The following is a 15,000-nucleotide window of genomic DNA, read 5'->3' on the forward strand; positions in this document are numbered from 1 at the left end:
TTGAATATTATGGGTTCAAAAAAAGTTTTTTACATAATTGTCACATTGAATATTATGAATTCAAAAATGTTTTTTTATACATAATTGTCACATTACATGTATAAATATAGTATAAAAAAGTTCAATAGTGTGATGAGAATATTTGGAAAAATTGGCAGAAAAGAATAAAACAAATATATTATTGGAAATTTGGTTGCGTTAATTATTGGTTGTCGCAAATTGTCACATTACATGTATATATATACAGTCTTTGGTAGAAAGGACATGTTAAAGGCATAAGGAAGTGGAATAGTTTGGTGAGAAAGCTTGTAATATTGACAAAGAAAATTAAAATGGATATTTTAGACATCTCAGAATATTTTGAATCGAAGGCGAGAATTTGTTTTTTCTGACCTGTTGTTTTAGCAGAAAAGTTGAATTGAGAGAAAAAAAGATATGTACCCAATTTGGTTTATATACTTCCCCTTCAAGCATCAGTGATTTTGGGGTTTATTGGGAGGTGAGTATGCGGGTGTGAATAGATGTGTCCGTGTGCCTGCTGGTCAGACAGCGTCTGTTTGTCACACACATATATACCACACCACACAACAACAATACACACACACATAGTATACACACACACACCCACATACCAAAACACACACACCACAGAACACACACACACACACAACGCACCCACATATATAATATATACACACAGCACACAAATATAACATGTATAACATATATATGTGTATGTATTTACATGTTATTTTTTTTATATATATATATATATATATATATATGTGTGTGTGCTGTGTGTGTATATGCATGGTATGTGTGTATATGTGAGTACATTGTTTGTGTGTGTGTGCGGTATGTAGAGATATATTTGAGTGTGTACGCTATAGTATGTATTTTGTGTGTGTGGGTGTGTGTATGAATTTTATATATATATGTGTGTGTATGTGTGTGAAAAATATATGTATGTGCATGTATGTATGTATGTATATGTATATATATATATATATATATATATGTTGTGTATATATATATATGTGGTGTGTATGTGTGTGTGTTATATATATTTTCATGTATATGTGTGTATAAACATGTGCATTATTTTGCATGCGCATTGTGTATATGTATATTGTATGTATGTGTATTGTATATGTATGTGTACAATTAAGTGTATATATGTGTGTATGTGTGCATTGTATATATGTATATTGTAAGTGTGCTATATATACTTGAATACATGTATATACGTTTCGTGTATATATATGTATGCATTGTGTATGTATGTTATGTGTGTGTGTGTCTATATATATTATTGTATGCGTAGTGTATGTGTATGCATTGTATGTATGTATATTGTGTGTTATGTGGTTTATCTATGTATGTGTATGTAAACACTATTTATATGTATATATGTATATATGTATATGCATTGTCTATATATATATATATTATATGTATGTATTGCGTATGTATATTGCATGCATATATTGTGTATGTGTATTATATACATGCTGTGTATGTGTATTGTATGTGTATATATATGCTAGGTGTATTTGTGTGATATTTATATTATGTATATATGTGTGCGTGTGTTGTGTGTGTGTGTGTGTGTGTGTTGTGTGTGTATGTGTTATATATGTGTGTATATTATATATAAATACATGTTATATTTGTGTGCTGTGTGTATATATTATATATGTGGGTGCGTTGTGTGTGTGTGTGTTCTCTGTGTGTGTGTTGTGTGTATGTGGTGTGTGTGTATACTATGTGTGTGTGTGTATTGTTGTTGTGTGTGTGTGTATATATGTGTGTGACAAACAGACGCTGTCTGACCAGCAGGCACACGGACACATCTATTCACACCCGCATACTCACCTCCCAATAACCCCAAAATCACTGATGCTTGAAGGGGAAGTATAAACCAAATTGGGTACATATCTTTTTTTCTCTCAATTCAACTTTCTGCTAAAACAAACAGTCAGTAAAAAACAAATTATCGCCTTCGATTCAAATATTCTGAGATGTCTAAAATAATCCATTTTAATTTCTCTGTCAATATTACAAGCTTTCTCACCAAACTATTCCACTTCCTTATGTCTTTAACATGTCCTTTCTACCAAAGACTGTATATATATACATGTAATGTGACAATTTGCGACAACCAATAATTAACGCAACCAAATTTCCATAATATATTTGTTTTATTCTTTTCTGCCAATTTTTCCAATTATTCTCATCACACTATTGAACTTTTTTATACTATATTTATACATGTAATGTGACAATTATGTATAAAAAAACATTTTGAATTCATAATATTCAATGTGACAATTATGTAAAAACTTTTTTTGAACCCATAATATTCAATGTTACTTTTGACAATCTTTTACCAAAGAGTGAAACCGTTTTAGGTAAAATAAACATCGTTTAAATTGCATTTTCAACCTTTTTTTCATATATAATCCCACTCGTGCGATACCCCCACAACTCAACTTTTATATATATATATATAATATATTATATATATATATATAATATATATATATATATATATATATATATTATATATATATATTTATATATATATATATATAATATATATATATATATATATATATATATTATATATATATATATATTATATATATTATTATAAAAGGCAGATTTTATCTGCCTCCCTTTGTCTCTTATAGAAATCTACAATATAGGAGTTCTTCAATAACAATTTACCTAGCATTTTTAAGAGTAGAATAAATCGGGTCATGCCAGGTCCAGTTTTTCAAATTTCAACCCCAATTAAGCAAAATTTAGAAAAAACTCACATTGTGGTGCGTAAGTCAAGTGCTTTTCTTATTGTGGGCTACAGCACACGCACACACACACACACAAAAACGGAGCGATCTGCTTCACTCACGCAATCACCCTAATTTCTCCCACTTTCTCTTTGCAAGTGTACCTTAAACCACTACTAAAAAAAAACACAGCAAACAGAAACAAATAAATACATAACGATTTACTCCTCACACAATTTCTTCAATTAGAGTTTACCTATGATTTTTCAAAGTACTTCCATTCGGTCATGCCATACAAAATTTCTTTCAATTTCACCCCCAATTAAGACAAAATTCGAGAAAACTCAATATTTTAACATTTCACTCCGAAAGCATTGATGTACATGTGTGCGTGCGTGAGTGTGTGTGTGTGTGTGTTTGATGGGATGTGCGACACAGAAAGTGAGGTGTGTAAGTGAAGTGGTTTTGTTAGTGTGTGTAAAGAGACAGAGAGAGTACACATACCTACGTACACCTAAAGCACGCACACACACACACAAGCGGAGCGCGAACTTCAAAAGAACTTCGCGCGTTATTTATCTGGTTTGCCATTCCTCACACACACGCATACACATACATATATGACAGTGACAAACACAAACGTTTCAAACAACAACAAACAAACACGTGTGTGTTTGTTATTAGTAAAAAAGGCGCCAAACACAACTCACTTCTCATTCCAACACATTTGCAAAAACACACCGACGGTCGAATTGCCATAACAATACAGAAAAGGTAAATTGGTTTTTAATTAACTTTCTGTCGTTAAATTTTGGTAGTATTAATTGACGAGCCGAGCTTCTTTCAGTATATATTTATACATACATAAATATATACACATATTCTGTATATATTTTATTATATAATATTATATATAGATATATGTATATATAATTGCAGTATGAAACAGTGTTTATGTATAAACAGACGACACTTACATATAGTTATTAATAAATGTATGCATCCGTTTAAAAGAAAAACCAAAAAATATTTTATTCTTTATAAATGTTGTGTTCAAAATAACATTTTCTTTTAAGAATGTGTATATAACAAAGTATGTGTATATAACTACGTGGCTTATATCTTTATATATAAAAGTGAAGTTGTGTGTCTGTCTCCTACGATTTAGATTCCTAACTACTCCCACATTTTGCGGTGCAGTTTAACCAAAAGCGGGTATCTTATAGTCGTGATTCATATCGAGCTCTTCTGGGTATTAGCGCGCGTCTACGATGAGTCTACGATTAGTCTACGATTAAAAAAAAATTACCATCATATTTTTCCATTTTAATGCATTTTTTCGCTATTATATAAGGGAAGTAACTCTCTAAAAATATCTACGATGTGTCAATGATTTAAAAAAAAATTTACCTTAATTTTTTTTTCATTTTTAATGCACTTTTTTGCTATATTTTGGCTATAACTCTCTAAAAATGCTTATATAGTTATTTCCCTTACAAACCCGAGCAGCGCCGGGCGATACTGCTAGTATATTAATAAAAGGAGTTCCAACCTTGTCTGATTTTTACGTTTTATTTACTATCTTATAATGATATAATATAAGATAATGGATAATGATAAATGTTCATTCTGATTGAACTAGTACTTTCATGCCTTAAATTCTGCAATCTTCAGGTTCATGTAGTAGTGGTGACAGTCATACTTCACAATTTTTGACTGTAGCGAGATGATTAAATCTGTGCCTTAAATACAGCTGTGTGGGCTCCAGATTGCTAGGCATTGCAAACTGTATTCTGACCAATCAGTGAGTAGTATCACTCAATTATATATATATAGGCGCAGGAGTGGCTGTGTGGTAAGTAGCTTGTTTACCAACCACATGGTTCCGGGTTCAGTCCCACTGCTTGGCACATTGGGCAAGTGTCTTCTACTATAGCCTCGGGCTGACCAAAGCTTTGTGAGTGGATTTGGTAGACGGAAACTGAAAGAAGCCCGTTGTATATATGTATATATATATATATATGCGTGTGTGTGTTTGTGTGTGTGTGTTTGGCTCTCTAGCATTGCTTGACAACCGATGCCGGTGTGTTTATGTCCGTCCCCGTTACTTAGCGGTTCGGCAAAAGAGACCGATAGAATAAGTACTGGGCTTACAAAGAATAAGTCCCGGGGTCGAGTTGCTCGACTAAAGGCAGTGCTCCAGCATGGCCACAGTCAAATGACTGAAACAAGGAAAAGAGTATATATATTATATATATATATATACATACACACACACACACACACACACATATATATATATAAAACATATATAAATATATAAAAGAAATATTTTATAACCACTGGGCCATTGCGCCTCCATATATATATATATATTATATATATATATATATACATATATATATATATATTATATATATATATATACATATATATATATATATTATATATATATATATATATATATATATATATATATATATATATATATATATACACATATATATATATATGTATAATTAAAGGGAAAGTTTACGAAAATAAACAAAAGACGAAGGCAGGTGGAGTACAAACAAACAAATGTATTAGTATAGCGCTCAGGAATAGAAAAAGTCTTTTACGTTTCGAGCCTACGCTCTTCGACAGAAAGATACAAAGAAAAAACAAGGAGAGAAACAAGGAGAGAAAAAGATGCGTGTAGGAGCTAACTATCTATCATGGCGTCCAATATATTAATAATATATTATTATTACAAAGAGATAAGAGATAAAATTATATGTACTAGCAATATTTTTATATTAATTAGTGCTTGATGAATCATTGTCTGCTAAATACAGCTTGTTGAATTAATCAACTAAAATTTATTCCCACCCAAAATGTGTAGCCCGGAGAGAACACACTGAAACGCTGAATTTAGTAGTTAGGCATACAGCGGAAAAACACCCGACGACATGCCTTCTTAGTTCCATTAGAATTCTGTCTCTAAATTTGGCAATAAGTTATAGTTGCCCCCAGGTACAACCGCCTGATACTTCTTCAGTTTCTGTAGAAATTTTCCACGTTGATTTTGATCTGTCACGCTTGTCTCCCTTGGGATATTCATCGGACGGTTTGCCTGGTGTTATCAGAAAGAGGTTTTCACGAGATGTGTTCTAGCTAATCTTATTTACTGCTCTTAATCTGGGTTCTAACAGTTTTCTGGCTTCGCTCTTCCTTCAAGGTTTGTTTGTAACTCAATCTTGCCATATCACAAAAAGAATGACAAAATAATTCGAGAGCCACCGAGGTCCACATGCTTTACTTTGTGCCGAGCTGAATAAGACTTTTACCAGTCATGTATCCTAAGGAGATTTCATCGATTTTGTCGTTTATTCACTCGTCATTCCCAATAAGGAAAGTCTTTTGTCTATGAAAAGGACGGGTAGCATAACACCGTAGGCTGCAAACAGCAAGCTTGCTACGCATGCAAGATTCTAGGAGTTCCAGCAAAACCTATTATAAAAAGAATTAATAACAATGGTTTCAATTTTTTTCCACAAGGGCAACAATTTGGGACAGGCCATGAATCTCACCGCGGTTTGCCGCGGATAAAATTCTTTACAACACTGCTTCGCCTTCCCAATAAATAATTTTTACAGGTCAAATATGTGACACACATAACTGAATTGATCTAAATATTTGTTTATCATTATTACTATTATTATGGAAATAATAATATGCATTTGTGTGCGCGTGTATGTGTATGCATACATACCTCATCAATTGGAAGATAGTTCCAGAAATCAAGGATAGGATGCCGGAAGAAGTTGGGACAAAAGGTACCTCTGCATTCGTACACATTCCAGGTTGAAGGAAGTCCTATATTCAGGAATGAATCATAGACTTTCGAACCAGCTCCCATTGATAAGGCATATGTTTTAATCCATTGGCTATCTGAAATAATTATAATAATACCAACAACAATAGTAGTAGTAGTAGTAGTAGTAGTAGTAGTAGTAGCAGCAGCAGCGGAAGCAGCAGTAGGAACAAATACAAAATGGTCATGATAAAGCATAATTCAACAAGGGACTACACAATCATTTCCATGTAGCCAGAACAGAAGTTTTTGGAAAACATAGGGCAGCAATTATGGGGAGGCCATGAATCGATTACATCGACCCCAGTGTTTAACTGGTACTTAATATATCGACCCCGAGTGGATGAAAGGCAAAGTCGACCTGGGCGACTCAGAACGAGTCAACTGGCGAAATACCTATTTCTTTACTACCCATGAGGGGCTAAACACAGAGAGGACAAACAAGGATAGACAAAGGGATTAAGTCGAATATATCAACCCCAGTGCGTAAATGGTACTTATTTAATCGACCCCAAAATGATGAAAGGCAAAGTCATCCTCGGCGGAATTTGAACTCAGGGCGTAGCGGCAGATGAAATACCTATTTCTTTACTACCCACAAGGGGCTAAACACAGGGAGGACAAACAAGGACAGAAAAACGGATTAACTCGATTATATCGACCCCAGTGCGTAACTGATACTTATTTAATCGACCCCAAAATACTGCTAAGAATTTCACCCGCCAGTTTGCCGCTTTCCCCTCTGAAAATATTAACAACTTTAAAAGAATTTTTCACCGATCTAGTGAACCATATCATTGCAGTAAACAGTAAGTGTGTATGTGTATAAGTATGTATGTAAGTAACTACGTAGGTACGTATGTTTGTACCAATATAGTAGGAAACCGTCAGTTTTAACCATGAACCGTGAACTTTGGCTTTTACTTACAAGTATACTAGAAGAAAAGAAAACGAGTAGTCCACTTGACAAATGTCAAATAAATGAAGATGTTCACCTGCTATATAGAGTGATACAACACACCACCTAACAGGTTCAAATCCAGCAAAATTACAACACTCGCCCCCTGCCTTAAAAACGTTTAGAAACAGTTAAAAATTTAAGAATGCCCATGACCGTTCTGGAGGTATTCTTACATGGTGTGAACGCCGAAAAGATCCGAGTTATATCTAGTTTGCAGCATGCTTTGACAGACGACTTTAAATTAGCTGCAGCCATCGATATAGTACCATTATATGGAGAAGTAGGAAACCGAAGAGATTTAACCACAGATTTTGAAAGAAGTTTTCCAAGCTTCCAGTGTCCAAGGGCGCTATTAACGAAAATCCATTTATAGATATTTCTATCATCGACGCGTGCAACGCAGAGAGAACAGAAGCAACCGTACCAGTTTGAATTGATGCAGTAACTGAATATTTAGACCTGCATACTTTTGAATAATGATCAATCTTCTTGAATTTCCTACATTCAGTATTTCGAGCTGGATATTTAAGACGCTCATGTCTTGATACACTTCCACACCCGTAACAGTAGATCCAATGTTTTGATGTATTACTAGCCGCTGCACTAGTTTCCTCTAACCTTTCATTCCCTTCTAGTAAAATTCTAGTGAACCAAATTATTGTAGTAAACAGTAAATGTGTATATATTTAAGTATGAACGCAAGCAACTAAGTAACTAAGAACTAAACAACAATCTCTACTAATCTCGCGGTAGCAACAGCGAAACAAAGTGAAGAAACGATGAAGTCATCTTCAGGTGCAGAAGGGAGTGGGACGATGATGGAAGGGTGTAAAAAATGTGTTTGTAAATCTTTTTTCATACAAAGATGCCTCACCCCCACACCATCACTTCAAAGGCTGTGGTTTAAAAAAATTAAAAACTCTGAAAACATTTTCCCCAAAATTTCTTTACAATTGTAATTTGTGCGTTTGAAGGGGATTTGTATAAATTTTCTTCAAAACTTACTTATTTTCCTGAAAGTTATGAGGGAGAAAAGTAGATCGTGGGAATTTTCCAACCCCACAGAAAACTTCTTTCTTATAAATCCCGACGCCACAACATCTAAGCGGTATTTGTAGAAAATTTTGTTAAAATGCATTTTTCTGGATGTCATGAAGCAACAAATTTGGGAGTGTATACATCTGTAGTGATGCCCTTTTATTTATACGATTTTTCCAATTCATGTTTATTTTATTTATTGTTTACAATACTCACTCTCTCCCCACTCTCTCACGCACTCACACACTACAAAGCTGTAAGAAGGGCTGCTGGATTGAAAGCTCTGTGTTGCTTTGAGGGGAAGGTAAAAATTGACAAACTGCTTCTCTTCTGTTGTTGGACTACCGTGATGTTTGTTTTACAGACAGAGATTATTACTGGTAAAATAATTCCTCTCTCGTTTGCTCGACACACACGTCAAATTTAAATATCTTAATTCCCTCCTTAAGAGCGTTGTTGCTTCTGTGGGCCAGTAGGCATGGGTGTTGATAAATAATATTAAAGCAGATAGGTGGTGGTTTCAAATCTCTTCCAGAGATTTAGATTTATAATATTTAATTTATTTCTCTTAAATGTGACATACGCGTCAGGTACGTACAAATATATGAATAACAATGATAGCTTGTATTAATGAGAAAAAAAGGAGAATTAACGTTATCAACACCTGTAACCGTAGTCCACCTATCTCTGGTGCTTTTCGTTCTCTGCGTGATACCTGAGGATACTAACTAAAGGAAAACTCCCAAACAATTAGCCACCTTCTCTTCATGGATGATTAAAAAATGGATAGCAAAGATGTTCCTTGGTGAACAAGGTCCCCTGTTTTAGTACTGATATTAGAATGGAATTTGGACTTAAGAAATGAGGAATAATCTATTTAAAAAGAGACAAAAGGGGACACTCCCTAACAGGGATTAAAGTACCGAACAGAGACTTAATGAAGCAAATTGAAACGGAAGGATGCAAATACTTTGGTGCACTAGAGTTTAACGAGATAATGGCAAAAGCGATGAAAGACCAACAGAAGATGGAGAATTTCCGAAGACTGGGGTATGTGTTTCGCTCAAAATTGAATGAATGCAATAAAATCCAAGCAGTTAATACGTGGCAATAGCATCACTTCGTTATGGATCGGTAATTATAAAACGGCAAAAGAGATAAAAGAAGAAAATGAATAGCATGACCAGAAAAATGTTGAGAGTACACGGAGCCTTCCACACGAAGAGTGATACCAATAGGCTGTACTCGTCCAGAAGAAAGGGTGGGACAAGTTTGATCTGTTGTCAGGACTGTATCGAAGCAGAGGAAAATGGCCTAGGATGGTATATAAAAAATGATCTATATACACGCAGAAGAGAGTCGATTCATATGAAAAAGAAAGTTATCTCGGCGGAATTAATCATAATGATAATGAAAAAAAAATAATAATAGTAATAATAATTCACTTACTTCTGTAGAAGGACATCTCGTTGCTGTCATTCGTGCTGACAACTGTCATGATATTTTTCGGTGAGTAATTCTTACAACACGGCTGACATTGTTGTAAGTGAAGAATTCCGATTGGCTGCTTAGAGAAATCGCGGCACATTTCAGTAGACATTGAGTGGAGGAGAATTGTTCTGTCGGAGGTTCCTGAAGGTAACGGTAGGAATACCCAGGAGCCAAAGATCTGTAGCTGCCTGTATAAAATTGCTGGTTTGAGGTAACGGTCAGAATTGTAGTAAGGGTTAATAGCAGCACTGTGGTCACGGTTGGAATGGTAGAAGGAAACTGGAACATCTTGGCTCTAGAATCAACAGAGGACTATTCATATAAATATTTGTGTGCGTGCGTGTGTGTGTGTGCGTGCGTGTGTGTGTATGTGTGTGTGTGTGTGTGTGTGTGTGTGTGTGTGTGTGTGTGTGTGTGTGTGTGTTAGAAGATGAGGGAGAAAATTTAGAGAGAGAAGGAGAGGAAGGCAGAATTCAAAAGTGGGAGAGGTAAAGAGAAAGAGACTGTAGAGAAATTGATAGAGAGATAGAAATAGGGAGAAATAGATCCTGGTATAAGGAGACAGAGAAAGGGATAAGGGGACAAATGTAAAAAGAAAGATTAACAGATAAAAGAGAGTGAGAGTCATCGGAGAGAGAGTGAGAAACATAGAGAGAAGTAGAGGAGAGGAGAGCATAGAGAGGGGAAGAGAATAGGCTCTCTCTCTCTCTCTCACACACACACATGCACAAATGTAATCTTACCTTTGTTGTGGGTAGACGCAGTGATTTTGCTATTCGTGGGCAACGAGAGACGTCAGGTCTGTCCACTATGACCGTCCAGTCATAAAATATGAAGGATGTCCACAAATGCCGCTTTCAGAATTACCACAGAAGTCACCACTGTCTGTAGATGTCAAGTGAGGACCCCTACGAATGACAATATTGTTCACTGCATTCAAATGATACAGAGGCCGACTTATCCTTTTTTCCTTTCAGGCTCAATAAAACATGTAGTAGCTGAGCAGTGGGGTTCATATGATCAACTAGCCCTTTCCTACAAAATTTCAGACCTTGTGTTTATAGTAGAAGGAATATTATCTTCTGCTTCCAGAATTACCACAGATGTCGGCACTGTCTCCAGATATCAATCCAGAGTTCCTACAGATGACAATATTACCACTGTCTCTACAAGTGAAACCGGAGCGAAGGTTTTCGAACTGTTCACTGATAGCAGCACTGCTCGCTTCTGTCACCAGTATCAGCAGATACGACAACTCTGTATAATGGTCAATAACATACACAGTGAGAGCAACACTGGTCATTAATCAAGTAATGCTTTCACCCACACGAAACTAAACTAGTGTCTAACATGAATACGAACAGTCACACTTCACTGAGCACATTAGATACCTAAATGCACATTCGATGGGATGTGTTCGATATTCTTGTTGGTCGTGTCAGTGGTGTTGGTGCGTTTGATGTGACGCATATATATATATGTGTATATATATATATGAAAAAATAAGTCAAAATAGAAAATGCTAAAATAATTTTATAGTGAACATTTCAGTACCGGTTTCGGTCATTTTGAGACCTTTTCAACTGTAACGATTAAATAATTAAATTTAGAAAAATTAGAAGAAAAGTTTTTTTAAAGGAATATTTCTATAGTAGTGTTCAGATATAAGTGGCATTCTGCCTTTCTCTGACTCCCTTGTTTGCACTTGTGTGTTGGAGGTCGTTGTGAATTCTTGGTAGGGTAGAAGAAGAAGAAGGCTGATGAGGAGAGAGGGTGGGAAAATCTGGGAGTGCCCTGATGGTCGTATTTTGAATGGTCAGTGGCGGCTAGCAGTCGCAGTTCAATTCAGGAGAATATTTCTATTGAAATGCTTGTTTATGGAATTTGCGTAGGTGTTATACTAAAAAGCATTTGTGACAAAGTTAAGAGGTAGAAGGTGGAGAAGTAGAAGAAGAAGAAGAAGGTGAAGAAGAAGAAGATGACGATGTTGATGATGATGATGATGAAGAAGAAGAAGAAGGAGAAGGAGAAGATGATGATGATGATGATGGTGGTGATGATGATGACGACGATGATGATGATAATGATGATGATGAAAAAGAAGAGGAAGAAGAAGAAAAAAAACAGAGAAGGGAGAATATGAATGGGTGAAAGTAGTGAGGTGTTGTATGACTTGAAGTTGGCATGTTATGGATTATAGCTGTGATTTTAGCTGTGATTAGTAATGGATTCTTTGGAATGTAATATTTGTGTGTGAATATTTCTTTTATTCTAAAGTTGAGGTATATTAATTGTTTGTCGTAGACCCGTAAGAGTGGCCTGTATTTTGTAATAAAGAGAGTTTCTTACTTATTCGTTGTCTCGCGGTTGTATCGTCCCTAAATTGGTAGAGGGGGAAAATCCTGAAGCTTTGTGTTTTTTTTTTTGCGCAAGTATCTATGTGTTGGCTAAAAGCTATTTTTCTGTTTTGGGGAATTTTTATCTGGGATCTGTGCAGGGCCATTCGTTTACGCAAACTATTTTTTTTTTGGCCTATGTACTGCTCTTGACACTCGGAGCAGGTTAGTGAGTATATTAGGTTCTCCGAAGCACATGTGAAGTTGCTTTTCACTGTAAACCGTTGTCCCTGTTTGAAGGAGAACTCTGATCCCTCAATTAGATAGTCGCATATCCCGCAATTGGGTCTTCCACATTTTTTTACTGTCGGCTTCTGTGTTATATATATATATATATATATAAGATATATATTATATATATGTAAATGTGTGTGTATATCTATGTATATATATACATATATATACGTATATATATATTGTATATATATGTATATGTATATATATATATATATATATATATATATATATATATATATTATTCAAAGAAATTCCGACTCTGTTTTTTATGCTTTATTTATATTCTTTATAATATTAAAGTAGAATATAGAATAAGTGTCACGTGACACTTGTTTGGGCTGCCTGCTGGAGCCTAGCGGCAGGTATTTAAGGGAAAAAATTGACAAGTCAGTCAGTCAGTCACCGGCTGACACTCGCTGAAGATACATCGAAGAGGCCAGGGAACAGAAGAAAGAAGGAGAAAGAGGACATGCACCCAACACCAGAGCTGAAGACACCTCCGAAAAGACGGGGGCCCCGCCACGTCAAAACCGTAGAGAAATAGGGGCCGAAACTGGACGTGGTTCTCCTGATGATGATTGAACTAACTGGATCCTATAAAGGAGCTGTTGTGGTAGCAGACCACGAAACACGGTTGTAATTCCCTATATAGTAAAATGAAATAAAGTATTGAATAGATGAAATGTTGAATATAAAATATTTGGGGACTAGTATACTTTCATGCGTTATATATATACTTATATATATATATATATATATATATATATATATATATATATATATATATATATATATATAGATAGATAGATATAGATATATAGATATATGTGTTTATATGTATGTAGTATATATATATATATATATGTTTGTATGTATGTATGTATATGTTTGTGTGTATGCGTTTGTCACTCCAACATCGCTTAACAACCGATGCTGGTGTGTTTACGTCCCCGTAACTTATCTACATATACATCGTAGATAAAAAGAAAGAAAAATAAAGAAAGGAGAAATGAATTTTCTGCAAGGGAAGTAAATTGGTGAGGGCCATAGGAGGGATTAATTTACGTTAAGTTTAAGACGAGGGAAGGGTACCAGGAACGGAGATGAAAAAAAAAGGGAAAAACGCAGGCGGATGTTGTAGCCATTGACTTAACAAAAGATGAGATGGCCACATTTGGAATTATGTAAGTCATAGATCAGAGTTGATCTGGTGTTTGAGGAACTTCACAAACTCTTGCTCACTTCACAATGTAAACACACACACTAATCTTAACATCTATATCCCCTTATCATAATACATACGTTCACAGGCAAAACAGAATGCGATAGAAAAAAATTAAACACTTACTTTCACTGGGGTTGAGGGCCGCCCCACACGCTCTTTAGGTGGTTATGTGAGGAGCTGATGACAGGATTGTTCATTAATGGCACAGCTTTTCTCTGCCCTTCCTGCCGTCTTCTACTGTAAATATTTTCTTCTATTACCAACTGTAGGGTCTACAGATATCTAGGTTCTTTACAAATGCCAGTACTGGTCACTGCTCTCAGTCCTATGTTTTCTTATCTTATTACTTACAGATTCTGGTATGACCCTAAATGAATAAAACACAGAGGCTGTCCACTGCTGTCAGTACCATCCCATCAGATAAAGCTCGTTTACTTGTATGCCAGTATTTCTCTACTGAAGTGAAAACAAAAGCTTTTCAAAACGCCTCGTTTGCTCGTTATGTAGGAGAAAGTCCTTGAATTAAGAGAGACGTGCGCTTCACAAAAGATATAGAAAATACAGCTAAGTAGATACTGAAGGAGTTCTGATGTTAGTAACGTCGTTGCTGCGCTTTTTGTGATGCTGGCGTTATAGTATTAATGCCAGGTGACTGGATCTTTTGATGTTGCTGTTTCACGTCGTTTCACTCAAGGCATCTATTGTAGAAATGCATTCAAATCCATCAACAAAGCTGGTGCAATGAGTACATAGATCTGAACCAGTGCACAATCAATTTTAACAACTGATATTTGACATATCAAACGATTTTTCTGCATTTTATGACAAATGCAGGCACAAACACACCGGCCTCCAACTTTTTCCATTGATCTTACAGACATAAAAAGAACAGTTTTCACCAGTTTCTCACTACATGAAACATGGAAATTTTTTTTACATGAAACATGGAAATTTTCGGTGCATGTTTATTATAAAGATAACACAAACCCCTACTCACTCGAACA

At 35.2% G+C, this 15,000-nt stretch overlaps 1 protein-coding gene across 1 annotated transcript in view; it reads right to left on the reverse strand.

Moving 5' to 3' along the window:
• Positions 1 to 11,405, reverse strand: part of LOC118768579 — a 102,316-nt gene extending 90,911 nt beyond the window's left edge. Inside the window, exons 1-3 of the mRNA XM_036515354.1 lie at positions 10,882 to 11,405; positions 10,097 to 10,433; positions 6,547 to 6,725 (exon numbers count right to left, since the gene is read on the reverse strand). Of these exons, the coding sequence (XP_036371247.1) occupies positions 6,547 to 6,725; positions 10,097 to 10,247 (330 nt within the window). The 5' untranslated portion in view covers positions 10,248 to 10,433; positions 10,882 to 11,405. The remainder of the gene's footprint in view (positions 1 to 6,546; positions 6,726 to 10,096; positions 10,434 to 10,881) is intronic.
• Between the last annotated feature and the right edge of the window lie 3,595 nt (positions 11,406 to 15,000).

The sequence above is a fragment of the Octopus sinensis genome, linkage group LG30 (assembly GCF_006345805.1).
Source record: "Octopus sinensis linkage group LG30, ASM634580v1, whole genome shotgun sequence".
In the NCBI taxonomy this organism is placed as follows: Eukaryota; Metazoa; Mollusca; class Cephalopoda; order Octopoda; family Octopodidae; genus Octopus; species Octopus sinensis.